The sequence below is a fragment of the Lupinus angustifolius genome, chromosome LG18 (assembly GCF_001865875.1).
Source record: "Lupinus angustifolius cultivar Tanjil chromosome LG18, LupAngTanjil_v1.0, whole genome shotgun sequence".
NCBI classification, from domain to species: domain Eukaryota; kingdom Viridiplantae; phylum Streptophyta; class Magnoliopsida; order Fabales; family Fabaceae; genus Lupinus; species Lupinus angustifolius.
Genome location: NC_032026.1, coordinates 9071830 through 9099036, shown reverse-complemented (window position 1 = coordinate 9099036; position 27207 = coordinate 9071830). Strand labels below are relative to the sequence as shown.

The 27207-nt window shown below is 33.4% G+C and overlaps 3 protein-coding genes across 7 annotated transcripts; 2 read left to right on the top strand and 1 right to left on the bottom strand.

Moving 5' to 3' along the window:
• LOC109332812 (methylcrotonoyl-CoA carboxylase beta chain, mitochondrial) lies at positions 143-8251 on the top strand. Of its 4 annotated transcripts, none has more exons than XM_019567868.1 (9): positions 143-534; positions 1139-1573; positions 1788-1878; positions 1991-2232; positions 5813-5977; positions 6711-6785; positions 7191-7322; positions 7549-7605; positions 7858-8251. In XM_019567868.1, exons 1-9 carry the CDS (start codon positions 226-228, stop codon positions 8059-8061), a joined length of 1710 nt encoding a protein of 569 aa, XP_019423413.1. In that variant the 5' UTR covers positions 143-225; the 3' UTR covers positions 8062-8251. The 4 variants fall into 4 exon arrangements, with proteins under 4 accessions (XP_019423413.1, XP_019423416.1, XP_019423412.1 ...); XM_019567871.1 differs by having other exon boundaries at positions 423-534; positions 1146-1573; XM_019567867.1 differs by lacking the exons at positions 143-534; positions 1139-1573; positions 1788-1878; positions 1991-2232 and adding exons at positions 3472-3780; positions 4385-4819; positions 5034-5124; positions 5237-5478.
• Positions 11503-13674, top strand: LOC109332813. The gene has a single exon (XM_019567872.1). The coding sequence runs from the start codon at positions 11520-11522 to the stop codon at positions 13113-13115; it is 1596 nt and encodes a 531-aa protein (XP_019423417.1). The 5' UTR covers positions 11503-11519; the 3' UTR covers positions 13116-13674.
• On the bottom strand, positions 21112-26087 carry LOC109332811 (probable receptor-like protein kinase At1g49730). Of its 2 annotated transcripts, none has more exons than XM_019567865.1 (9): positions 25830-26087; positions 23995-24543; positions 23207-23497; positions 22837-23098; positions 22704-22756; positions 22339-22406; positions 22151-22240; positions 21945-22029; positions 21112-21805 (listed from the first exon to the last, which is right to left on the bottom strand). In XM_019567865.1, the coding sequence occupies exons 1-9, from the start codon at positions 25891-25893 to the stop codon at positions 21261-21263; spliced, it is 2007 nt and encodes a 668-aa protein (XP_019423410.1). In that variant the 5' UTR covers positions 25894-26087; the 3' UTR covers positions 21112-21260. The 2 variants fall into 2 exon arrangements, with proteins under 2 accessions (XP_019423410.1, XP_019423411.1); XM_019567866.1 differs by having other exon boundaries at positions 23207-23491.

Below are 27207 nucleotides of genomic sequence, written 5' to 3'. Positions count from 1 at the left end.
ACAATAATTTGATAAGATGAGAAAAGAAAACCTAAAAAAAAAAGCATATTTCTATTTATGTATTCGCATATGAAAACAAAAAAAAAACGTGGCAAGTTTATCCAATGCATTAATCAATGTTCATAGGATAGGGTCTCCAACCCATCATTATTGACATTATTACACTGGATACATCTAACATTATTCTTATACAACAGAACTAAATTTGAGAAGAAGAAAAAAAACATGCTTGGCTTAATTGGAAGAAGAAAATCAAATTGGGTTTGTTCCAATTTGTTGGAAACATGTTCCACAAGAAGGGGTTTCTGCTTAGGAGTACTTTCTGATTCTCTTGATAGAAACTCAGAGGTGTTTCATGCCAACTCTAACACTATGAATCATTTAATTTCTGAACTCAAATCTCATGTGAAAAAGGTTCTTGCTGGTGGAGGAGTTGAGGCAGTGAAGAGGAATAAGAGCAGGAACAAGCTTCTACCCAGAGAACGAATTGATCGTATCATTGATCCTGGTTCTTCGTTTCTTGAGCTCTCACAGGTGAATGATTCATTGCATTTACTTCAATGCTGAATTGGGTTTCTGTAAAGTTCATTACTTGTGGGTTGTTTTAGAAAAAAGATTTATACTTGAAGTATGCAATTTATGTTATAATTATGCTTATGTTTTATGAGAGGTGATAATTGAAATTATGCTATGTGTAGCTTTTGGACACGAGGCTGAGTGTAATTAAGTCAAATTTCAAGGGAGATCGGTGTGATTTTTTCATTGATTTATGTTCAGCAGTTCAACTGAAAACATGAAAAATGATAAATCCTATTTATCACTTTTACAGCTTACAAGTTTTCTTCTATAATATATACCTGAACTCGATCCTTGATTCTGGCCAATATTCTGGCACTGATTTTGTTTTCGTTTTCAAAGTATGGTCTCCATCAAGTATTTCATTGGTTGTTGATCATTTTATAATTTTTAATAATTTGGGAATGTTTATTATGAATTTGAGTGATTGATATTCGAAGAAAAAGTAACAGCAAAAATAATTGCAATTAAATGGTAAGGATTGGGAATGGGGAATGATTTGTTTTTGATACTGCTTCATAATGCATATTCCATGGAGTCTTACGGGTTTTAAGTGATAAAGCTTGCAGGACATGACTTGTATGAAGAACCATTGTTTTCTGCTGGGGTTGTTACTGGGATAGGTCCGGTGCATGGTAGGCTTTGTATGTTTGTGGCCAATGACCCAACTGTTAAGGGAGGGACTTATTATCCCGTTACTGTCAAGAAACATCTCAGGGCACAGGAGATTGCTGCTCAATGCAAATTGCCCTGTATATATCTTGTTGATAGTGGAGGTGCTTTCCTTCCGAAGCAGGCTGATGTCTTTCCAGACAGAGAAAATTTTGGTCGAATATTCTATAATCAGGCTGTAATGTCTTCCGAAGGAATCCCACAAATTGCATTGGTGCTTGGTTCTTGCACGGCTGGTGGCGCCTATATACCTGCTATGGCTGATGAAAGTGTAATGGTAAAGGGAAATGGAACCATTTTCTTAGCAGGACCCCCTCTTGTGAAGGTCAGTTCCAGTTGCTACGATGTTTCAAAATCCCTTATGTGGTAATCTCTAGCTAGTTTATATAAGTAATTTGTATATAAGGCGGCGCAGTGCATGAGATTCTCACTTAGTGGAGTCTGAATCTTCTAAATTTTTCCAATAGTGTCTCTGTTTGTGTTAATGTATTTTCTCCATCTTTATGACCAAAGTTAACCTTTATTAAATGATTTTATAGGCTGCGACTGGCGAAGAAATCTCTGCAGAGGATCTGGGGGGTGCTACTGTTCACTGCAAGACATCAGGTGTTTCAGACTATTTTGCTCAAGGTATTTACTATGGATACTTTCTCTCTCACACATGGAGTATATAGAAAATGTGATAACTAACAAAATCAACTTCTTTCTATTAATGATATTGTGCATGTTTTGTTTCTTGCAGATGAACTACATGGACTTGCTCTCGGGAGGAACATCATTAAGAATTTGCATGTGGCTGGGAAAGATGACTTCACAAATAGATTGCAAAATATAAATTATGACTTTAAAGAGCCATTATATGATGCAAATGAACTTCGTTCTATTGCTCCTAGTGATCTTAAGCAGCAGTTTGATATCCGATCAGTTATTGCTCGCATTGTTGATGGAAGTGAATTTGATGAATTCAAGAAATTGTATGGCACTGTGAGGACATATTCACTTGTCTTTTTAGTTTTCTGGTACCCATTTTTTCATGCTATGATAGAGCATTATGACATTGTTCGGTAAAGTTGGAAATCTCGTCTACTATGCCGTCCTTTTATTTATTTATATAATTTTACTTGAATCAATTTGCACTTATGCAGGTTTATGGTTATGGAAAAAATAAAAGTTCACGGCTGAATAGAATAAAGTGGAATAGAATTTTGATATTTTATGTTGCAATAACCAGGAATGGAATATGTAATAAGTTGAATGAACAATGTATTAGATAGAAATGTAATGGAACATCCAATCAATGGAACCTACCTAGCGAAAATGATTCTCTTGTCTTAAGAAGACTATGTCTCTAACCATTAACCAATAACATTTATCAAAATAATATAAAATATTAATTTATATTTTTTAGAAATAATTTTTTTAATTAAATAATATATTTTGATTGACTTAATATACCACCAATAATACCAATAGGTATAGGATATTTACATCCCCTACCTAACACCACTTCGTTCCAATCTGCTCCGTTTCTACCAATCCAAACATAGCTGACACGCATAACAATAAGCAAAAAGCTTTAATATGCTTGTATTGAGACGAGTTTCTAGCTTCCATGGGTCACGACCATTTGTACTTAGAATAACATTAACATAGCAATAATGGCTATGTTTGAATGTTGTGAGGATAGGATATGACCAGGTGGCCCCATTGTTTTACCAACTTAAAAATAACTTTAGTTTGTCATCTCGATTAGATAACTTTAAACCAAATAAATTTTAACTATTAAATTTGATTAAAATCGGAATAACATGAAAAGTCTGAATTGTTCTATTAAAATACAAATAAAAGTAAAAGACAACTTTATTATTGTGGAACCTGATCCAAACATCAAAATACAAGAAATTCAGTATCAAATTTAAACAATTAAAACTTAACCGCGAAATCATTTTCACTACCTTTCCCCCAAACAGATGTATAAAAAAAACAGACAGATGGTAGACAATAATTTGATAAGATGAGAAAAGAAAACCTAAAAAAAAAAGCATATTTCTATTTATGTATTCGCATATGAAAACAAAAAAAAAACGTGGCAAGTTTATCCAATGCATTAATCAATGTTCATAGGATAGGGTCTCCAACCCATCATTATTGACATTATTACACTGGATACATCTAACATTATTCTTATACAACAGAACTAAATTTGAGAAGAAGAAAAAAAACATGCTTGGCTTAATTGGAAGAAGAAAATCAAATTGGGTTTGTTCCAATTTGTTGGAAACATGTTCCACAAGAAGGGGTTTCTGCTTAGGAGTACTTTCTGATTCTCTTGATAGAAACTCAGAGGTGTTTCATGCCAACTCTAACACTATGAATCATTTAATTTCTGAACTCAAATCTCATGTGAAAAAGGTTCTTGCTGGTGGAGGAGTTGAGGCAGTGAAGAGGAATAAGAGCAGGAACAAGCTTCTACCCAGAGAACGAATTGATCGTATCATTGATCCTGGTTCTTCGTTTCTTGAGCTCTCACAGGTGAATGATTCATTGCATTTACTTCAATGCTGAATTGGGTTTCTGTAAAGTTCATTACTTGTGGGTTGTTTTAGAAAAAAGATTTATACTTGAAGTATGCAATTTATGTTATAATTATGCTTATGTTTTATGAGAGGTGATAATTGAAATTATGCTATGTGTAGCTTTTGGACACGAGGCTGAGTGTAATTAAGTCAAATTTCAAGGGAGATCGGTGTGATTTTTTCATTGATTTATGTTCAGCAGTTCAACTGAAAACATGAAAAATGATAAATCCTATTTATCACTTTTACAGCTTACAAGTTTTCTTCTATAATATATACCTGAACTCGATCCTTGATTCTGGCCAATATTCTGGCACTGATTTTGTTTTCGTTTTCAAAGTATGGTCTCCATCAAGTATTTCATTGGTTGTTGATCATTTTATAATTTTTAATAATTTGGGAATGTTTATTATGAATTTGAGTGATTGATATTCGAAGAAAAAGTAACAGCAAAAATAATTGCAATTAAATGGTAAGGATTGGGAATGGGGAATGATTTGTTTTTGATACTGCTTCATAATGCATATTCCATGGAGTCTTACGGGTTTTAAGTGATAAAGCTTGCAGGACATGACTTGTATGAAGAACCATTGTTTTCTGCTGGGGTTGTTACTGGGATAGGTCCGGTGCATGGTAGGCTTTGTATGTTTGTGGCCAATGACCCAACTGTTAAGGGAGGGACTTATTATCCCGTTACTGTCAAGAAACATCTCAGGGCACAGGAGATTGCTGCTCAATGCAAATTGCCCTGTATATATCTTGTTGATAGTGGAGGTGCTTTCCTTCCGAAGCAGGCTGATGTCTTTCCAGACAGAGAAAATTTTGGTCGAATATTCTATAATCAGGCTGTAATGTCTTCCGAAGGAATCCCACAAATTGCATTGGTGCTTGGTTCTTGCACGGCTGGTGGCGCCTATATACCTGCTATGGCTGATGAAAGTGTAATGGTAAAGGGAAATGGAACCATTTTCTTAGCAGGACCCCCTCTTGTGAAGGTCAGTTCCAGTTGCTACGATGTTTCAAAATCCCTTATGTGGTAATCTCTAGCTAGTTTATATAAGTAATTTGTATATAAGGCGGCGCAGTGCATGAGATTCTCACTTAGTGGAGTCTGAATCTTCTAAATTTTTCCAATAGTGTCTCTGTTTGTGTTAATGTATTTTCTCCATCTTTATGACCAAAGTTAACCTTTATTAAATGATTTTATAGGCTGCGACTGGCGAAGAAATCTCTGCAGAGGATCTGGGGGGTGCTACTGTTCACTGCAAGACATCAGGTGTTTCAGACTATTTTGCTCAAGGTATTTACTATGGATACTTTCTCTCTCACACATGGAGTATATAGAAAATGTGATAACTAACAAAATCAACTTCTTTCTATTAATGATATTGTGCATGTTTTGTTTCTTGCAGATGAACTACATGGACTTGCTCTCGGGAGGAACATCATTAAGAATTTGCATGTGGCTGGGAAAGATGACTTCACAAATAGATTGCAAAATATAAATTATGACTTTAAAGAGCCATTATATGATGCAAATGAACTTCGTTCTATTGCTCCTAGTGATCTTAAGCAGCAGTTTGATATCCGATCAGTTATTGCTCGCATTGTTGATGGAAGTGAATTTGATGAATTCAAGAAATTGTATGGCACTGTGAGGACATATTCACTTGTCTTTTTAGTTTTCTGGTACCCATTTTTTCATGCTATGATAGAGCATTATGACATTGTTCGGTCATGTAGCCGACTCCACCTAGTGGGATAAAGGCTTGGTTGTTGTTGTACCAGTACTACAATACCCTTGATGAGTTCTCAAACATTTATTGGTTGTTGCCTTTCACAATACATATTTATAGTTTGCCTAGTCTAAGCTGCAACTAAAAATACCTAATAACTCATCAAGGTGCTAGTAGCCTAGATAAAAAAAACATGGCCACTGTGGTAACTCCCTTATATGTATAATATGTACTTATTCAACATCTATGCAGACTCTTGTAACAGGCTTTGCGAGAATTTTCGGACAGCTTGTTGGAATTATTGGAAACAATGGGATCTTATTCAATGAATCTGCTCTAAAAGGGGCCCATTTCATTGAAATATGTACTCAACGCAACATTCCCTTGGTCTTCCTTCAAAACATCACTGGATTCATGGTATGAATTTAAGCTATTTCTTCAGTTATTCTGAGTATCATACTTTATTATTTTATTGAGTAGACGGCCCCCCTTTCCTTCATAACATTACTGGATTCATGGTATGAGCTATGTTATTATACTAACGTGTTTAGTAATTTGAGAGAGTAAAAATTTTCTATGTTCTCTGTGATTGTATGAATAAATGAGCTTTACGAGCAAAAGTCGGTTAGGCAATAAAGTTGGTTGATTTAAGGATCATCGATTGAAATTCAATAGATAAGTAACCGTGTAAGGAAATACCGGTGGATGAGTGCCAATGTAAGACAGTGAGACTAAGTAAGTGCACCTAAGGCGACCTCATAGTATTGTACCAACTTACCCTTTTCTGTGATGATCCTTAAATCAACCATTTGTGTCTTAAGAATTGTTCTGAGTGGATATTATGTCTTTTGAAGTTGGATTATTCTTTAATCATTGGTGGATGCCTATATAATCTGGTTTGGTTTATGAAGTGGATGTCAAATACTGAATGTCATTCATCTTTTCGTGTCCTAATCAGAGCCATAGTTGTCTAGAAATGTTAAAGTTGTTCAAAGGAAAATATTGACTATAAGCTTGTCTTATTTTCTCGAATCAAGAATTATGAAATTTGAATATTCTTTTTTTCTGAAACAATTTGATTTGATGTTAATAACTCCCCTGCCCTACTAGTTTGGTGAAGAATGAACTACAATACTTGTTTATTTGGTAGGTTGGCTCAAGATCTGAGGCAGCTGGCATAGCAAAGTCTGGTGCAAAAATGGTGATGGCCGTTTCTTGTGCAAAGGTTTGTGAATTTTAGCTAACTACTTGTATCATATTCTCCCCTCTTTAGCTGTCTAACCTAACAGTTGCAAAGCCAGATTAATCTTACCTATTATTTTTAGCATCTTGGAATGTGCTTCCATAGGGCAAGTTAATTTTCTCAGCATAAGAAAGAAGAAATGGAGAAAGTGGGATATTAATTAGTAATAAGAGAATGTTGTTTGAAAATTAAATACTTGGTAGTTGATATTTGTTTATCTTTGCAATTGTGGTTTTATTGCCTCTTTCTTACATTTTTGAGTTTCTTTTTACGGGTGGTGGAGGAAGCTTTTAAGTCAAGTCAATTAAAGGTGAACTACAAAGCAGGATAGAAATTTTAAAGGGAAATTATAATTTTTCCTTGCATTCAATACCTGGATATCTGCAGGTACCTAAAGTCACTATAATTGTTGGTGGAAGCTTTGGTGCCGGAAACTATGCAATGTGCGGTCGTGCGTATAGTCCCGATTTCATGTTCCTTTGGCCAAATGCCAGGATATCTGTGATGGGTGGTGCTCAGGTAGTACATCTTACTATTTATGATTCTCTACAAATCATTGCCAGTGTCTGATCTATAATATCACTCTGCACCCTTATTACTTTGTAAGATGCATCATTATAGTATGCTTTTACGTATTCTCCATTTCAAATCGAACCGAAAATAAAGATATGATTGATCATTAATCAAGATTTTCATATGTTTTGTGGGGTTCTACATATATATTTCTCTGAAATCTGATCATCAGGCTGCTGGTGTGCTGGCCCAAATAGAGAAAGCCAATAAGAAAAAGCAAGGAATTCAGGTAAAATACAATCTGGCGAAAAATGGTTTATTTTACTTCATAACAATTCATGATTTAGTATAATATCTATGTACTGTCAGTATAAAGATTTATACACAATCAGTAAATCATCCATTATTCATTTGTATTTTGTTGTTGTTGAAGAGTCAATAATGATTAAACATGAATGGTGGATGATACCGTGACCGTATTCTCTTCATGATTTTTGATGTCTTTGCTTGTCTCAATGCACATAATACACTTGTAATGCAGTGGAACAAGGAAGAAGAGGAAAAGTTCAAAGCCAAAGTTGTTGAAGCATATGAGAGAGAAGGAAGTCCTTATTACTCAACAGCAAGGTTATGGGATGATGGAATCATTGATCCAGCTGATACAAGAAAAGTAATTGGTCTATGCATCTCTGCCTCCTTGAACCGTGCTGCACAAGAAACCAAATTTGGTGTATTTAGAATGTAATATTAAAAATGCCCTAAAATTTGTCACTTTTATGTGATTATGAATGGGAGTAAAATGGGGTTGGAGGGCAACACAACTTTAAGTTTAAGGGTATAAGTCAAAAGTAAATTCCTTCCCCAAGGGTGAGCTACTAAATGTGCAATGTGGGTTCACCATATTTATAATGAAAAATTATGTTCCACATCTTTAAGCATACATTGTTAGATCCATATAGCAAACTTTATAAAGTGAAACTAAGGCCTATATTATTTTCCACATCACTTAGATTTACATTAAAATCTTGTGTCATAGTCTGGTTTTTGAGCGAGAATGGGTCACATTTTGTGTAAGAATTCGATCCTTCGGAATTGAAGTGGTGAAAGTTCAACACTCCTCTGTAATTCCCTAAAAACCTTGTGTTATTATTACAGTTTTCGTTGGAATGCAATTATATGAACCTTCCAATCTTGCAGGACAAAATTTGTTTAGAACCCCAAAGCTGTTTTTTATTTGAAGTTTTCAAAACAACACTTATGATCCACTTAATCATGAGGCACATTCAGCACATAATAATGACAATGATCTTTGTTGGAAGTTGAATATGACAACGTAGAATTCTCATCTCAAAATAATTTAATTTAACACTTATTCAAAAATGTTAAATAAAATAAAAAGTTGTTTTTTGTAAAGTTCTCTAATAACAAGAGCTTATAGAATGATTATAAGTTATTTTTGTAAGTTTATTTTCATAAGCCTTTTCTAAATGAGACAAGTATTCACACACTAATACAGTATTTAATTAATTTAGAAGCAGAGTTTAATAGGCATATTACCTATTTTTATAATATAAAATAATATTACCTTAGAACATACAATATACAGTAATATTTTATAGGTTAGTATATATTATTGTGATATAATATTTTATTATCATTTCTAATAAAGTGTAATATTTATGTAGTGTCAAATAAGGTCACATACCAATAAAATAGTAATATTATTTTTTACCCAAAAAATATCATTACAATGTTATGATATTGATTTTTTACTACAATTAATAATATTGATTTTGTTAATAAATAGGCATAGACCGATTAAGAGTGTTTTTTAAGTGGATAAAAGATAGTGTATTTAGATCCTTTGCGCTCAAAAACTATTAAAACTCATTGCTCTACTGTAGCTGAAAAAAATCTATATATGTCTATCATAAAATTTGACAAGAAGAAACCTCTAAACCAGAGTTAAAATTAAAACATTCATTCACTCTCACTTTTTGATAAAACTATTGTAGAGTGAAAATAAGTTGATTAGAATTTGACTCAACTATATTTATTTGAGTTTGATATGAATTATTTTTTTTAATTTAAGATTAATTTAATTAAAATTCATGAACTTTAAAATGAGTTAATAAACTTAAATTTATGTTGTTCATGACACAAAAATAATCATTAATATATAATGTGTATATATTCATATATCTACACTTCTATATTATCTATAAAAGCATAATATGATATAATTATCAATGATTTTTACTTTTTTTTACCCTTAATATTTTTTTGTTTATGTTGGAAAACTATACAATCCACTAACATTTGAAAGTAAAATTGTGAATTTTAAGAATTGTTGCACTATACAATTGTAAATTTATAACATCACCCTCCACCCACTTCATGTTTCACATTCTTTTTTGTCTACTCTATATTTTACACTAATATTTTGTAACTTGAGAATATTAAGATTAAATGTTTTGCAGAAAACAAACTCAAAATAACTTTAATCCACCCGTTCCTATTTTTTATTTTGTTTCTCAATTGTGAGACGTTTTTTTCATTTTAGGAAGAAATTTGAAATGAAGAGCATAACAGATCACGATATTCTTTTTAGTTCGACAAACATTTAAGGATCTTACACATTTAATTTGGTTTTAAACATTATAATTTTATTTGAATGATTATTTCCTAATTATATACTTTACTTACAAAATTAATTATTGAGTTATTTAAGTGCATAATGTTTTAGAAATATGATTGGCCAAATACTTTAATTAGCTATGTTTAACAACAAATTACTATATTTAACATGAAATAACACGTAAATTATACACTAAATCTGAAAGAATAAGAATGTAGTGCATGTTAACAGGGTAGCATATATAAAGTATGATTTTTTCTAAAAGATATAATATATTATTATATTCATATATCAACATAAAAACATAGTATATAATAATTATAAAATATTTTCTAATATATATGATTATATATATAATATGTGAAGATCTGTTTCTGTGCATTTTCAAACTAGTACATCTACACCAGGTAATTTTCTTCTCTTTCTGTGTGTATGAAAGTTTAATTATTTGTGAGTTTCTTATGTTGGAATGAATGAACTTCTATATTTGCTTCTTTACCAGGATCTTCCCCTTCTTAAGTCGGTTATAGTTTGCAGCATCTTATTCTTTTAATTTCCTATTAAAGCATCAATATTACTCTCACTAGTTATTGCTATATACTTTATTTGTTTTCTTCACCGCCCTTCTGTTTTCTTTTCTTTTTTTTGTAAATTAACAATATATTTATAGATAAGTTTTTTGGGTTTTGATTTCCCTGCTCCTTCCACGCAAAGCTGAAATCTTTTCTCCAAGTTGGTTCTGATTTTAACAGTTTCTGCTCAATAAACCTGTAAAGTTCAAATATGTGTTTTTTCTAGTATAATTAGTTTGCTCTGATTTTGCCTTGGCAGGCCTAGGTTTGTGTAACTTGAAATCCTTCTGTTAATTGTGGAGTTATGTTCATTTCAATCACTCTGTGGGGGGCATCATTTAAGGATAATTGATAAATTAATAATTCATAATAGACCATTTATAATTATATGATACTGGGAATATGGACAAGATTTAGCAGCAGTTTTATAATAACTGGGATTCCCTAATAAACTGATGCACATAAAGTGGAGTGATGCTTGAATTCTTGAAAATAATTTTATGCTTTTTGCATACAGTGTGATTTGTGTTTTAGGATCCTGTTGTATTCTTATCAGCATTATAATTTGATTTCCTTATCATGGTTGATACTTGAGAGTTTATATAACTGAGACTTTGAATCCAAATTGGAGATTGACCCGATCAGACGTTGCGGTCTACAGTTGGCTGGTTCAACCAGTTAAATTTATGGTTAAACATCATTGAACTAGAAAATGCTCAAATTAAAGACATGACCGGTTCAATTGGCCGGTCTGCTACAGCTTTTAAAACACTGCTTTAAACCTGTTTCTAAAAAATAAAAAAATATTCTCTTTGATTAATTTCGTAGTTCTGTAGGCATTGCTTCTCTTAGCATCAACGACATCGGGCTTGTGGCTAGAGTATCCTTGCCCACAACCTTGCCTTTACTATCTGTAAGAAGATATTGCTTGGGATTTGTTTGGCTTAACCATGTCTTTACTCCATTCTCGCAGGACATTTTTCTAGCGCATTGATGGCTACCCCAAGTAAATCTGCACCAATATTATCTTCCCCCTCCTTGGAACAGAAGGGAAAAAATATGAATGAATCAAATGCAAACATGCTTCAATGTCCTCTAAACCAACAACTCCGTATCTCCTCGGATGGCCCAGTATCTATCCTGTGGGATATTGAAAATTGCTCTATCCCAACCGATGTCCGGCCTGAAGATGTAGCAGGTAATATAAGAATGGCTTTGCAAGTGCACCCAATAATTAAAGGAGCTGTAATGATGTTTTCTGCGTACGGGGATTTCAACGCTTTCCCTAGGCGACTTAGAGAGGGCTGTCAGAGAACTGGTGTTAAACTCATCGATGTTCCGAATGGGAGAAAAGATGCGGCTGACAAAGCTATCTTGGTTGATATGTTTTTATTTGCTCTTGACAACCCTCCGCCGTCCTCTATCATGCTAATATCTGGAGATGTTGATTTTGCTCCAGCACTTCACATTCTCGGTCAGCGCGGATATACTGTAATTCTTGTCATCCCTGCTGGGGTGGGTGTTTCATCTGCCCTATGCAATGCTGGTAAATTTGTATGGGACTGGCCTAGTGTGGCTCGTGGGGAAGGTTTTGTTCCCCCCTCAAAGGCGTTATTTCCACCTCGTGGAAGTTCAATTGAGCTTGCTGGATACCTGATGGGGTGCCATATCAGTGACAACTCTGATGGACAAAATGAAGAGGAAGCAATACTTTATAGAGGGATGTCACAGAACTATTATAACTCGAGGGACTTCTCAATGGTGTCACAATCTTTGGCTGAATACAACTATGGCACACCGAACATGTCTTGCTTTCCAACAACTGTGAGATCACATAGCCTTCCACCTGGATTGAATGATGTTTCAGTAGGACACATGCCTTCTAATGACAATAATGATGACGTGTTATGGGTACAGCCTGGGGATTTAAATGGTCTCAAGGGCCAGCTAGTAAGGTTGCTCGAAATTTCTGGAGGATGCATGCCTCTGGCCCGAGTTCCAGCTGAGTACCAGAAAATGTATGGGAAACCTCTATATATATCTGATTATGGGGCAATGAAGTTGGTCAATCTTTTCAAGAAGATGAGCGATACACTAGCTGTTGAAGGGAAAGGGCATCGTAAATTTGTGTATCTCAGAAACTGGAAGGCATGCCCTAGTGCTCCCCCTTTGGTGCTGGCGAAGAAAAATAAGAAGAGAAAGGGGGTCCAGGAAGAGAGTGCAAATAGTTTCGCTGGTGGTTGCTCTTCAGATGAATTATCGGATGAAGAAAGAGCAGTCATAGGTGAACATGGTGAAAGAAGTTGCATAGGGAAGGGTAATCAGGTGAGAGCTACGAGAAGTGAAGTCGATGACCGTATTCTTGAGCAGTTTAAGTATGAACTGCAAGAGATTCTAGTCAGCTATTCTTGTCAAATATTCTTAGGTTGTTTCGAGGCTGTATACCAGCAACGGTACAAGAAAGAACTGGAATATCAGAGATTTGGTGTGGACAAGTTGGAGGATTTGTTTGCAATTGTGAGTGATGTGGTAGTATTGCATGAGGAACCACTTAGCAAGCGGAAGTTCCTGGCTGCTGTTGGTTGTTAAAAAACTTCGGCAAGGGCGGTCTATTTGTTTTAACCATTCTGATGTTTTTATCTATCAAATATTTACAAGGGAGGGTGGGCTATGGACACTCCAAATTGCCTATCCACACTCTTTGCAAACAAATCATAATTTTAAGCTTTTTTTTTACAAAATTATGATTGGTTAATGAAGAGCGTGAGAAAACAACGGATTGTGTTAATAGTCACTTGATAACTGGTTTATTTATTATCAAGAAATGCTTGTTCTCTCTACAAGGAATTATCAAGAAATGCTTGTCCTCTCTAGCAACCTCATCCTCTTCGGTTTATTATTATTCCTTCAAGTCTTGTAAAAATGATATGCTGGGTAGATGTGTTTTTTATAGTCACTTCCCTGCATGGATTTGAATCCGTACTACAGTTTCCTTATTTCCATTTTCTGTGACTCATTAGCTACACTTTTAAGAGTAGTGAGCTATGTAAAGTAGTAATTTTTCTTCAACCAACTTGTATCCAATCTCAATATTTGTGTACAACTCTCCATGTGTTTACATGTGAGAATAAGTGTAATTTATTTAAGATGTTATAGATGATAATTTTAGTATGTTATAGATGATAATTTTAGTGATTTAAAAATTGTCTTCACTATTGCTATGCCTATTCATTGGAATATCCAAGTAATCTTTTGTGAATCTTTTGAAATATTGTTTACTAGTTGAACATCTTTCTTTTGATGGTCTGTACTTGGAGATTTTGGCGGTAGTTGATTGATGGCCCTTACTGATATGGTTGGTGATGGGGCTATATTTGTGGAACCCTGAACTTTAACACCATAAACAAGAAGGTTGCTACCAATGTCACTGAAGGGCGCCACTAGGAAAAGGGTAGCAGGAGTTAGTGGTGAAAAGGAGGATTTTGGTATAGAAAGTTAGTTTGTGTATGGCAAGTTTCCAAATTGAATTGTCACTGAAAAATCCAGAGTGATAGGCACTGTTGGTTTAGGTCACCAAAAACAATTTCTTTATAGCAATGTGGAGAAGAAGAGGAAAAATAAAATCATTTGATTTCTTGATCTTCAAAAGAAAAAAGAAAAAAGCAAATTTCTAGTGTTAACTGATAAAAGGGAAATTTTATGGAAAGTTAAAATCACTGCCCCCATAATAATAGTGAACCTATGTGTTTTCATCGACATTGTTTTTCAGCCAGAAGACCAAGAGCTAATTATTGAAACTTTGGATTGTTTGGACACATACTTCATGAATCCTGCAACTTGTTGCAACAAAGAATATATCTTACAAGCTCTTCTGCACATTATTATTGGAGGGATTCATGTGTGATGATTGACTAAATAGAGTGAGCGAATGTGATTTAGTCAATCTCATGAGTTATATGTTAGATATTTCCTGATGATGCGTGAAATATCACCATAAGGATCTTGAATATCATGTTCTTACACATCATATAAAACAAAGATACAAAGTATCTATGTTTTCTGATTTACTCTTTTGATATCTCTTTTGACAGAGTTTTGGTATGATGGTCTTCCTCAACCAAATCCTTAATTCTTTTTGGTACCTTCGTTTTCTCTCTGATGGGGAGAGGTGAATACCATTTGTGATTTGGTGTGTTGGGGACTATAACCTTCCTTATGCGTTAACTTATAGGGTTCCCATTATCCCATATGGGTAACCTGATGGTATCCATCCATTAAACTCATATCCGTCATCAGCTTTTAGAAATTCAAGGGAGCCCGTAATTAGATCACTTATAATGTAACCCCGGATATAAATAGTTGATATCATTGTATCAAATATATGATGTCCACCTTAATTATAAATTTCTAACAATCTTTCACTTGAGCTTGATATATATTTTCCTGAAACAATTATATCACAGACTTAGGCGCGCATCTGTATGCTATTTACGTTTAGACTTCTCCTTAATACAATCTGGTCCATCTCATATATTAACTATGGAACCACCGCGACTTTCATCACATTTAAGTGTGACTCGACCACGATGATCACCATATTAATATACTCAAATGATATAGATCAAATATGGATGAGTGACATGGAAATTTCATGCAATGTGATCTCAAACATGTCTATTTCCCAACTGATCATTCTTTATTGTTTAGTGAGATCAATCTAAAGTCTTTAATTGCAACATAATAGTTATAATGCATAATTTTAAAATGAAACAATAAACCATCAACTTTATTATACATAAAAAACTGTACATAATATCCAAAGCAAAACATATAGATTCTCAGTGAACTAAGGTAACAACACATGTGAGCAACATGCTCATGAAAGACTTTAGGTACCAAACCTTTAGTCAGTGGATCAGCTAGCATAAAATTTGTCTCTATATGTACTCTGGAAACTTGTCCATTTGAACACTTTCTTTAACAACCAGAAACTTTATGTCAATGGATTTTGACTTTGTAAAATTCTTATTGTTGTTGGAGTAAAAAACTGCGGACTTGTTATCACAATAAATCCTCAATGGTCTTTCAATACCATCGACCACACGTAAGCCAGTGATAAAATTCTAAAACCATATGTCATGGTCTGATGTTTCAAAACAAGTCATGAACTCCGCAGTCATCGTTGAAGGAGCTATAAGCGTCTGTTTCGCAGACTTCCAAGAGATAACACCTCCCGCCAATACAAACACATATGCAGAAGTGGAGTATCTACTGTCTAGACATCCAGCAAAATCGGAGTCAGAGTACTCAATGATCTCTAAATTCCCAGACCTCTGATAAGTGAGCATGTACTCATCTGTTCTCGTCAAGTAACGCATAACACGTTTGACTGCCTTCCAATAATGCATTACAGGATTTTTCAAATATCTTCCCAAAACTACCACAACAAATGCTATGTCGGGACGTGTGCAAACTCGAGCATACATTAGACTTCCTACTGCAGATGCATAAGGAATTTTTTGCATCTCGTATCTTTCAAAGTCATTGTTAGGAAATTGTTCGAGACTAAACTTGTCTCCCTTAGCTATAGGAGTATCCCCTGGTTTACTGTCTTTCATGTCAAATCTATTTAGGACTTTATCTATATAGATTTCTTGTGATAACTTTAGGATACCTTGAGAGCGATCTCTCAGTATCTGAATACAAAAGAAGCTTCCCCAAGATCTTCCATTTCGAAATTCTTCGTTAGAAATCTTTTGGTCTCATGCAATAGTCTCATATCACTACTAGCAAGCAGTATATCATCGACATATAATATCAGGGAGATAAATTTACTCCTACTGAATTTATGGCATACACAATCTTCAACTTTATTTGCCTCAACTATATGAGGTAATAACTTGATGAAATTTGTGATTCCATTGACGAGAAGCTTGTTAAGGTCATAGATGAATTTCTCTAATTTGCATACCGTAGAATTTGAACCAATTGACAAAAAGTTTTCTGGTTGCACCATATAGATCATTTCCTTAATGTCGCCATTAAGAAACGCAGTCTTAACTTTCATCTCATGTAGCTCTAAATCAAAATGAGTCACTAGTGCCAATATTATTCTAAAAGAATCTTTCAAAGATACTAGAGAGAATGTTTCTTTATAATCAATGTCTTCTTTCTGAGTGAAGTCTTTAGCTACTAGACGGACTTTATATCTGTCAATATTACCCTTCGAATCCCTCTTCGTTTTAAATATCTATTTGCAACCGATAGGTTTCGTACCTTCAGGTAGTTCGACAAGATCTCAAACATCATTATCATGCATAGACTTTATCTCACCCTTTATGGCATCGATCTACTTTTGAAAGTTAGAACTTTTCGTGACTTGACAAAAGTTCAATGGATCATCTTTTGTTAACCCAATGTCATCATTATGTTCTTGAAGAAATACATTATAATCATCCGAAATTGCACTTCTCCTCTTTCTAGTGGGTCTCTTTAATGACACTTCTACTTTGAGGTTGTTGAATTTGTTCTATAGGTGCTTGAGGGAGAACCTCATTGTTGTCTTGTTCTGAAATATTGTCAGGGACAATATTACCGAATTTGTTCCTTGAATGGTAATAGGCACAAGAACTTGTTTACTATCAGTGACAGGTTCTTCCTCAAAGATAACATTTTTTATGTTCTCCTCCTTCCCAAAATCAACTTCCTCAAGAAATCTTGCATTTTCCATCTCAAAAAAGAGCCTTGAAGTGATATCATAAAATTTATAGCCCTGAGAGCGTTCAGCATAGCCAACAAAATAACAGCTAACGGTTTAGAGTCCAATTTTCTTTCATGCGGTCTATAAGGTCATGCCTCAGCTGGACAACCCCAAATATGCAAGTGTTTCAAGCTTGGTCTTTTATTAGTCCAAAGCTCATATGTGGTTTTGTTAACTACTTTACTTGACACCCTATTAAGGATGTAAACTGCAGCCTTTAAAGCTTCCCACAAAGAGACTGTGGTAATGAAGAATGACTAATTATATTTCTCACCATATCCTTAAGTGTTTGGTTTCGTCGCTCAGTAACACCAATCATGCTAGGTTTGCCTAGCATAATGTATTGCGGAACAATTTCATACTCTCTGAGGAAAAGTGCAAATGGCCCTAGACGTTGTTCTCCTGATCCATCATATCTGCCATAGTATTCACCACCACGGTCATATTTGACAGCCTTAATTTTCTTTTCAAGTTGAAGTTCAACTTCAACCTTGAAACTTAAAAACATCCAAGGATTGAGACTTCTCATGTATAAGATATAGGTAGTCGTACCTAGAGTAATCGTCTATGAACATAATAAAATAATGTTGTTCATTCCAGGAAGCCATAGGGAAAGGATCATATATATCCGTATGTATTAGCTCTAAGACATCTTTAGTTCTTTTGACACCTAACTTCCTTTTGTTTGTCTGTTTTCATTTATGCACTCAACACAGACCTCAAAGTCTGATAAATCTAAAGGGTCAAGAAATATTTGCACGAGATTTGAGCAGAAATATTAAATCTATACAATCGAGAATAATTTCTACGGCTTCCTTACAGACCTTAAAGTTTGTCTCATTCAGCAATGGGATGTTCTTAATTTGAGCAGAAATATTTGCAGAACTAGTAAAAGAACAAAACAAATTGCAATCATTCTTGCAATTAAACTCACATTCAACTTTAACACTTAAATTCAAATGATAATGAGGCACATCATGAGTTACCTAGCACAACATTAATATTCAATCTTTGGACAAAAATATTAACTAAGTGATACACTCAATGTAGTAATTAAATATTCAATTAAACTCACATTCAACCTTAATACTTAAATTTAAATGATGATGGAACACATCACGAGTTACCTAGCACAACATTAATATTCAGTCTTTGGACAAATATATTAACTTGAAAGTGGTATACTCAATGTAGTAAGCAAACATTGATAATCAGTTCTGTCAAACAATAAGCCTTTCTTTGGACCGACTTACTATTCACATGGAAAACCATATGATTATCACATATTTATTGCTACAAGTATGTTTGTAATTTGGGCCAAATAATAATTTTCCTTTGGGTCAAATAGTAATTTTCCTTTAGGCCGATCATTATTCGCATAAAATCAAAACATACAATTGACTTGCTATTTCATATCAATTACTAATGATACTCTTGTTTGTGGTCAAACATTGATCATAATGCATGTCAAATAATAAACCATTCTTTGGACTGATTTGTCATTCACATATGCAACTTTATAACAATCACATGTTTACCATCACATGCCTTTATATAATCCGGCCAAATAATAATCTTCCCTTGGGCTGACTAATACCTGCATGGATACATATATGCACTCGCATTTGACATTTATTATGAACAATTCACAGAAAAAATGTCACTTTGGCGACTTCATATTTAATAAGTTCACTTAAAGTGACAAACAATTTTATTTTTCAAAAGAAAAATCATTTAGATGACTTTGATTCAACATAACCTTAACCTAAAACATATATTATTTATATCCACATATAAATACATATATTCATTATACCCTATTGATAGCATTGCATCATTCTTATCACAATGACTGCATATTAAATTCCAGTAATGGTCCTTTTTTTTTTAATTTTATATAAATTTTTTTATCATTTTATACATGATTAAACATGGTAGGAGAAGTTGTCCAAACAAAAATAATGTTTCAATAATAGTAACTACTTAATAATGCAATTAGCCACTAACCAATGCAACAAATCATAAGTGTTGCAATCATTTAAACAAACAAGTCAGGTAATATATATAAAACAAGACATGTTCACATAATAGACTCATCACAAGATACCTAGAACAACATCAATTGGACAGAGAAATTAATTCGTAAGTGATACTCTCAATGTAATGATCAAATATTAACAATTAGTTATGTCAAACAATAGTCTTTCTTTGAATCGATTATTATTCACATGATAAAAAACTTTATAATTGGGCCAAACACAATTCGCATAAATAATCTCATACTCATCTATGTAATCTTAATCAATTTCCACAACAAATGTTACTTTGGCAACATATTGTATCAATTAATTCAAAAATAATTACCAGACAAAAAAAAAGAAAATAATACGAGTCCATTATAAAAAAATATAAAATTAGAATTAAAACATTTAAATTTGATATCTTTTATGATTAACAAATCTAATCCCACAATATAATTCCAAAATAAAAAAAAATATAGTCCATATATATCAAAACATAAAAATGAATGCAATCTTAATCAAATACATAATAGATAAAGAGTTAAATACATAAAAATATATATGCAAATCATTATTAAAAAATTCAACATTGAATATGATCATGCCCAACTTTTAAACATCAAGAGCATATCTTTTATATATATATATATGCACTTCCAAAATAAAATATATACACAATATATATTTAATATAAATATTAAGCTTAAACGTAATATATATAACTTAACTTCAATCCTTATTTATGTATCTTAAAACAAGGCGAATGACATATTTATTGTTGATGATGATAGATACATGTTTTATGCAATAATCATATTCAAAAGAATTGAAAACAATAAGTATAGCATTTAAAAGTCCCAAATATAGAGGAACATATTTAATCAAACCATAATTATATATATAACATATATGCAGATATTTAGATTACATAATACCCTAATGTATAAGAAATACATATTGCTCATGTATATAATATATATATATATATATATACTTTATACATATACTTTAACAAATTGCAAAAACTGTTAATTAACAAAAGTCAATGTCCAACAGTAAGACCTTAGTGCACATATAATATACATATTATATAACAGGAGTCATAAAAGTTAATGCAATATTCATGTACAAATCTGAATACATACTTCAACGCATGTTGCAATGATTCATAATACAAATTATGAATAATTCAAATAAGTGGAAGCAGATAAAAGTTAATCATCATTATTTATAAATACTCAATTTTCATAACCAATAGCGGAAGCATAAACATGCTCAAGTTTAAAAAATTAGAATTCATAAAAAATTGGAAATTAGGAGAAAAACATGTTACCATAACATTCAAAACCTAAAGCTCTCATTTGTTAGATATTTGATGATTGTTATATCTGAACCCAAGTTTGAATCTTATGATTCTCACATACTATATATAAAACAAGGATACAAAGTCATACCTGAATCCATGTTAAATCATCTACTCCTTTAATATACATTTTTAGATAATTTTGATACGATGGTGTGAGAACTATTTGTGATTTGATGTGTTGAGAGCATAACATTCCTTATGCGTTAACTTAACTTATAGGTTTTCATTATCAACAACCGTAATTAGATCACTTTATCATGCTCACCTTATTACAAGACTTTCATTCGGGTGGATCAGTGTTTGTGATATGATAAACTTGGTATGTGATAAGTAGGGTAAATAAGGAATTCTAGCATCTATGATAAAGAACGTGTTGGTAGCATTTCATTATTACTCATTTCTTAAATTCAATTATTTGCAATTGCAAGCCAATGCAGATGACTGAAGCAGAGGAAGTATTATATTTCTCATCTCTCCCAAGATTTTAACATATAGACAATTCAAAGGTTTTCCCTACCTCTAAACAAATCCAAAATTTGTAGGTTGTATATGAGAAATTGCAGTTCAATGGAAGAACCTAATGGTTCTCAGAGAGAAAATATATTTGGTGGGGATTGTGGAGAGCCAGTTTCAAGCAAAAAGCTTCTGCTGCAATATGACCGAGATGTGCTTGAAGACGAAGCAAGATACCTTCCATCCCCACTGTGAAAAACCACTTCGTTTCTGAGCATTTTTCCCTTGCTCCTTCGGCCTCTCTGCTGATTTCCGTGGCATTCTGCATCTTCATCGACCTGTAGAAACTCACTATGCATTGGTTCTGATGTCTCATACAGAAGCCTTAAGACCTGTTTTATTGAAGGCCTTGCCCTTCCTTCTCTCTGAGTGCACCATCCAACTATAGATACTACTGTTTGGAGCTGATCCAAGTCAAAAGACTCCCTCACATTGGGATCTACAAGCTCCAATAATCTGGTTTCTGATTCCATGTATGGTTGTGCCCATTCCACCAAATTCTTATTATCTTGAATAGCTCGTCTTCCTGTTATAATCTCCAGTAGCAGCACCCCGAAACTGTATATATCACTTTTCTCAGTGAGCTCTTGAGTAACAACATATTCAGGATCTATATATCCTGTAATGCAATTAACATTCAGAATCCAGCATTATCAATGATGAAGATTTATACCTAGTGTTCCATTGGTATACGTTTTCGAAGCATGCACAATGCCAACATCAGCTAACTGAAATACAATAAGAAAAGAATTCTATACCTGGTGTTCCCCAGATTTCGGTGTTTTCAGGTTCAAAGCATATTGAACCATTTTTTGAAGCTTGAGCAAGGCCAAAATCAGCGATCTGTCAAATAATGTTATATAAGGAAATATATTAGTTAACACTATTCTGAACTATCCGATTAGAAAATACAACGATTAATTAACAAGTGCAATGGTAGCATGCAGTCAAAGAATCAACCAACCTTAGCAACAAAGTTCTCGTCTAGTAAAGTGTTGCTAGACTTGATGTCTCTGTGGTACAGAGGAGGATCACAATAGAAATGAAGGTACTCCTACATGAGACAAAATGGGATTGAAAGATGAAAGGACTAAAAGCAGTCAATTCTGATAAAGCTTGAAATTAAACCAACCAAACATGGTCAGAAATTACCAGTGCATTAGCCACGTCGATGGCAATTTGTATTCTTGTTCGCCAAGTTAAAGGTGTTTTACCGGGGGCTATAAGAATAAAGATATACATCACATGAGATCCAGGGGTTAATAAGGGAAAAATCTAATACATTGATCTGTTTTGTCACTATTTTGATGCTTTTTTTTTTGCATGCTGCAGAGTGTTATCAATTCAGTATGGCAGAAGATGCTGTGAGTTCTAAAATAATGCAAAAGACCACACGAGATCCACGTGTATATACATGCATGAACATGAGATGTGAAGACAAGAGTTCCATTTATAATCTGACCACACAATATCATAAATATGCTATTACAGTAATGCATAGATATTGAGAGGCATACAATGAAGGTGATCTTTCAAGCTTCCATTTCCCATGTACTCATACATCAGAAACCTGCCATCAGACACACATAAGGGTTTGTTTTGCATGTTTATGATGTCAAAGAACACAAGTAAGCACAAAGAAACAAATACCTTTCATGTTTTTTAATGCAAAAGCCTCTTAGAGAAACAAGATGCCGATGGTGAAGCCGGGCAAGAAGCTCAATTTCTCTGCAGAACTCATCCTCTGCTTGCTCTGACACTCTGTTCATCCGCTTTACTGCTGCCACCAGACCATCGCTGAAATGAGCTTTATACACTGTCCCAAATCCCCCTTGCCCAACGATGGTGCTAAAATCCTCTGTTGCTTTCTTTATCTCCTTATAGCTAAATTTTCGGAACATGGATGAAGAACCTGTATTAAAGCAATGGAGGAAATAAAAAAAAATATGGAGAGCTGGTTTTGAATGTCACTGCTAAGAAAAAAAATTAATATTAAAAAATAACAAAATAATATTCTCACCTTCCTGAAATTTCCAAGTTGCACTAGGAGGTAAGGCTTTTGAAGAGGTTTTACCAAAATTATCAGGCTCGTCTAGCTCTTTGCTTTTCTGGCGAATTAGAACTATCAAGACTAGAAGCATCATAACAGCAACAGCTGTGACGGCGATAGCAATACCTGGAACTATTGTCAAGTGATATGAATGGTGTTTTTCCTTTAAAGGTAGACCTATCAATAATTGACTTGGGCTATCAGCAACCACCGAGCTGGGAGAAGCCTCGGGAGCAGGCAAGGATGGGGATGACTCTGAAGCTAGAAAGAATATGATAAGTTAAGTTTTACTCTATTGTTAACAATACACAAATTTCATTAGACAAAAATCAGATATACAAAGTTCCTTTGTATGCGTTAAATAACTATTTAATAAGACAAAAAATAAAAATAAAAAAGAGCAGTCACTTGACACATTAGGATAGAAGTAGCCTTTATCCAAATTTCCAAGCATAATTCAGCTTTGAAAATAACTTCGAATAGTATTTTCTATTCATGCCTTGACATACCAATGGAAGGGGTTTTGAACATTGCTTATTTTATAGAGAAAGGAGATATTATGAGGAGGATCTTTAACAAGTAAAGTAGAGATGTCACCTAATCTTACTGGTTTTACATCACAATAAATCTTGTACATGTAAAATGTATGTATTAGCATTACGACATGTATGAAGTCATGTACACAGAAAGAACCAATGAGAGAAAGAGAATCGCATCAATTCTCTTTTTTAAAACTACTACTCTGAAGCTATTCTTACCAGGTGCCCCAAGAAGTCCTTGAACTCCAAAGAAACAACTTGCAATGTCAATGCTAGATTTTTGATCAACTTGGCTTGCTAGTGCAACAAAAGAGGCGTCACGACATGTACTCAGTGTTATATTATCTTCAATTCCAAGATGATGTAGAAAACCAATGCCAGAATTTAAGCACTTCTTGCATTTAATTTCCTCTCCCAGCGGCAGTTTGCAATTTTTTGTGACCTCTACAAATCTAGGAGATTGCAGCATTTCAATGACAGTTGTTCGAGCCTTGCATTCATAATTAACAGGAATTTTTGTCCCAAGACCACAGAAAACTGTTGCATTTCGTACAACACCATAAAGGTGCAAAGTCTGAGATATGGTCTGGAGGCAGATGTCAGAGGCATCTGGAGGAACCCCTAGGCCGCTTGTTGTATTAACAAAACGGGCAACTGAGATTGCAATGTTAGCATTAATGTAGCGGCAGCATTTGCCCCTGTCACCCTGATTAGAACATATAGAGGATGCCAATGTGAAGTTTGAAAAAGTAAGATCCAAAGGGCAATCTGCGAAAGGAGCAACAGTATTAGATAACAAAGTTTCCCTTTATACTCCTACACCTGCAAGCCAACTCCCATCATTTTAATATGCAGCTACAATGCTGAATACAAAGAGATATACTGTTACTGTAACAGTATTCGAGATGCAGGTGATACAGCTATACCCGAAGAAAAACCCTAAAATTTGTTTCATCATTTATGTCATTCTTGCTGTATTAGCTATGAACACATGCTTCGGTGATCACTTTTTTCTGTTTTCAGTCAAAATATGCACAACATGAAAGCTTATGCCACCCTACTCAAATCATAGTTCATTGGTTCCTCTTAGATAAACTGCAGGAGCCAAAGCCATTTTCCCACTAGGTGGTGGGACAATATGGAAAAGTATAATGGAATAGCAGAATCTATCTTAATGAAATGAGTCGCATGATTTGTTTACTGATTAAGTATCCCGCAAAAGCTCTAAACTCGACATTCCTATGTATATACATCTATTTGAGAAAAAGCATATTTTGTTCACACTACCTATCAAACACGAGAAAATGAACAAGCAGATATAGATCGAAACAAACATTAACACCATCTCATAGATTATTTTTTACTTCAAGGCATTGTTTTAATAATGATGTAACAAGTTTTTGAATTTACATTGAGAGCAATATTTTAAGAGAGTATGGTATGTGTCAAGGTTCCCAAAATATTAAGCTATCAAGTGGAGACCTTGAAATGGTTTATATTTAACATGCCCTTTGGGCTTAAAATGAAAACAAGATTTTTGGTTTCACTATTTCCTTCACAAAATCTTGAAAACAGGAAACAAAGTGAACATTAAGTGATATTTTTGTGATCATAAGTGAAAATATAACAAATGAAAATGAAAACAATGTATGTAACATAACATCTTTAGATTCAATACCTTGTCAATCCTTTCATTTCTCTTTTCTTTTTTGTTTCTCAAACAGAAGCTAAGAGTGACTTGATTAGGTCATAAAAGGGTAAGCAAGTAACTAAAGTTGGGAAGTTCAGATGGAACCTTAACAATTACAAGTAATGTGTAAATTAGGAAAAACAATATAAGTTTCATAATCATATTCACATTATTATGCAGCCATTTTCATTCACTCTTAAGTCTTAACTAACTTCACCCTTGCATAAATGAGATGGGTCATAGAGAAAAATGGCACAAGATTGGATTTTGTGAATGAAAATTAAAAAGAAGCAACAATCAATGCACTGGTTTGTGAACTGGGTCTGAGATAAAAAAAAAAAGAATGAACTTTAAAATGACTAACCAGACATTACTACAGGGAGCTGTATTCCTAGAAAAGCCAACAATCCAAACAAGGAAGGAAGCATGTTGGAGATACACAACAAGAGAAGAAAGTAGAAGGTACAAGAAGTGTTGGATATTAATAGTAACTTATTTTGGAAACACCATGTTCACCAGTGTTGGATGTACAGTAGTAGATTTGAGACTTTTGTTTGTGAAAGACTAGTAGGTGTGTATGTGAGAGATTGTGTATGAGAGAGACAGAGTGTGAGGGTTTTGTTGTACTCTTTTTGGGGTGTCAATAAATGAATGTCTTAATTGGACAGGGATCACCTGTTCCCTTCCCACTCGGTCTCTGTTCAATTAAAAAAATTAACATAAATAAAAAAATATATTATAATAATATAAATTAATATTTTTATATTATTTTATGTAGTTTCATTGGCTAGGTATATGGGGACAGGAATATCTTGGGACAGACGATTCTTGTCCGTCTTAATTTTGGTTGTAAATGTGTTACTTTCATAAATCATTTAATTTTTTTTAGTATTTTTTTCGATTTAGTAGAATCTTACACCATTAGACTAAGATATTAAAGATGAATATGTATATTAATGATAAAGAATATTTTTTTATCTATATGTAAATTTTGGAATATGCAAATAGTATTTAAGAGCAAGCTTAAACTTATTTTTTGTTTTGTATAATTAATGTATTCTCTCACCCATTTTGAGTAAAGAATTAATAATTTTTGGGGTGTCTAATTGTTACTTTCAATAAGTATTATTTCCATAATTGAACATTTGGTCATTTAGTCATTTGTGAGATATAATGAGCCCTTACACTACTAAATAGAAATTGTTGGTAAGTTTATTTGAAAAGGATAATTTTATATTAACATATATAATCATTGATATACAATAAATTGGCCACACATTAGGAATAGTCATAGTATTAATTATTTGATGCTTTTGTGGGGGCTCATCTTCACTTGCTTCAGATTCCAGAGGAAATAGTGATACACATGCCATTGCACTTGCTTTCATAGATTCATGAGATTTGTTAAAACTTCAGAGAGTGCAGACTATATATTTTATGCAGACAAACAAAATTACACTAGTAGTAGTGTACACTTTAGACTTAACACGAAATAAAGCGGTTCAATATATACATTAACTATAAAATAAACTTTAAATTGCTGAATGTTTGTATTATTAAGTTTGATTAATATACAAAGTATATCTATTTTATACCTATCTGAAGTTCATCCCGCTTATTTAATGATATTGGTTTGTAACTCAAGTTCAATTTACTTAATTCCTAAATTATATTTAGTAAATTAAATAATAAATCAAATTTATTATGAATCTCAAATTGATTTGATTTATTGTCATCCATAT

Coding starts and splice junctions, on each gene's coding strand:
- LOC109332812 (XM_019567868.1), top strand. CDS start 226: ATGCTTGGCTTAATTGGAAGAAGAAAATCAAATTGGGTTTGTTCCAAT. Junction 6,786..7,190: donor TGGCCGTTTCTTGTGCAAAG/GTTTGTGAATTT, acceptor GGATATCTGCAG/GTACCTAAAGTCACTATAAT. Junction 7,606..7,857: donor AGAAAAAGCAAGGAATTCAG/GTAAAATACAAT, acceptor CTTGTAATGCAG/TGGAACAAGGAAGAAGAGGA.
- LOC109332813 (XM_019567872.1), top strand. CDS start 11,520: ATGGCTACCCCAAGTAAATCTGCACCAATATTATCTTCCCCCTCCTTG.
- LOC109332811 (XM_019567865.1), bottom strand. CDS start 25,893: ATGCTTCCTTCCTTGTTTGGATTGTTGGCTTTTCTAGGAATACAGCTC. Junction 24,544..25,829: donor GCTCCCTGTAGTAATGTCTG/GTTAGTCATTTT, acceptor CTCCTTTCGCAG/ATTGCCCTTTGGATCTTACT. Junction 21,806..21,944: donor CGAAATCTGGGGAACACCAG/GTATAGAATTCT, acceptor ATTGCATTACAG/GATATATAGATCCTGAATAT.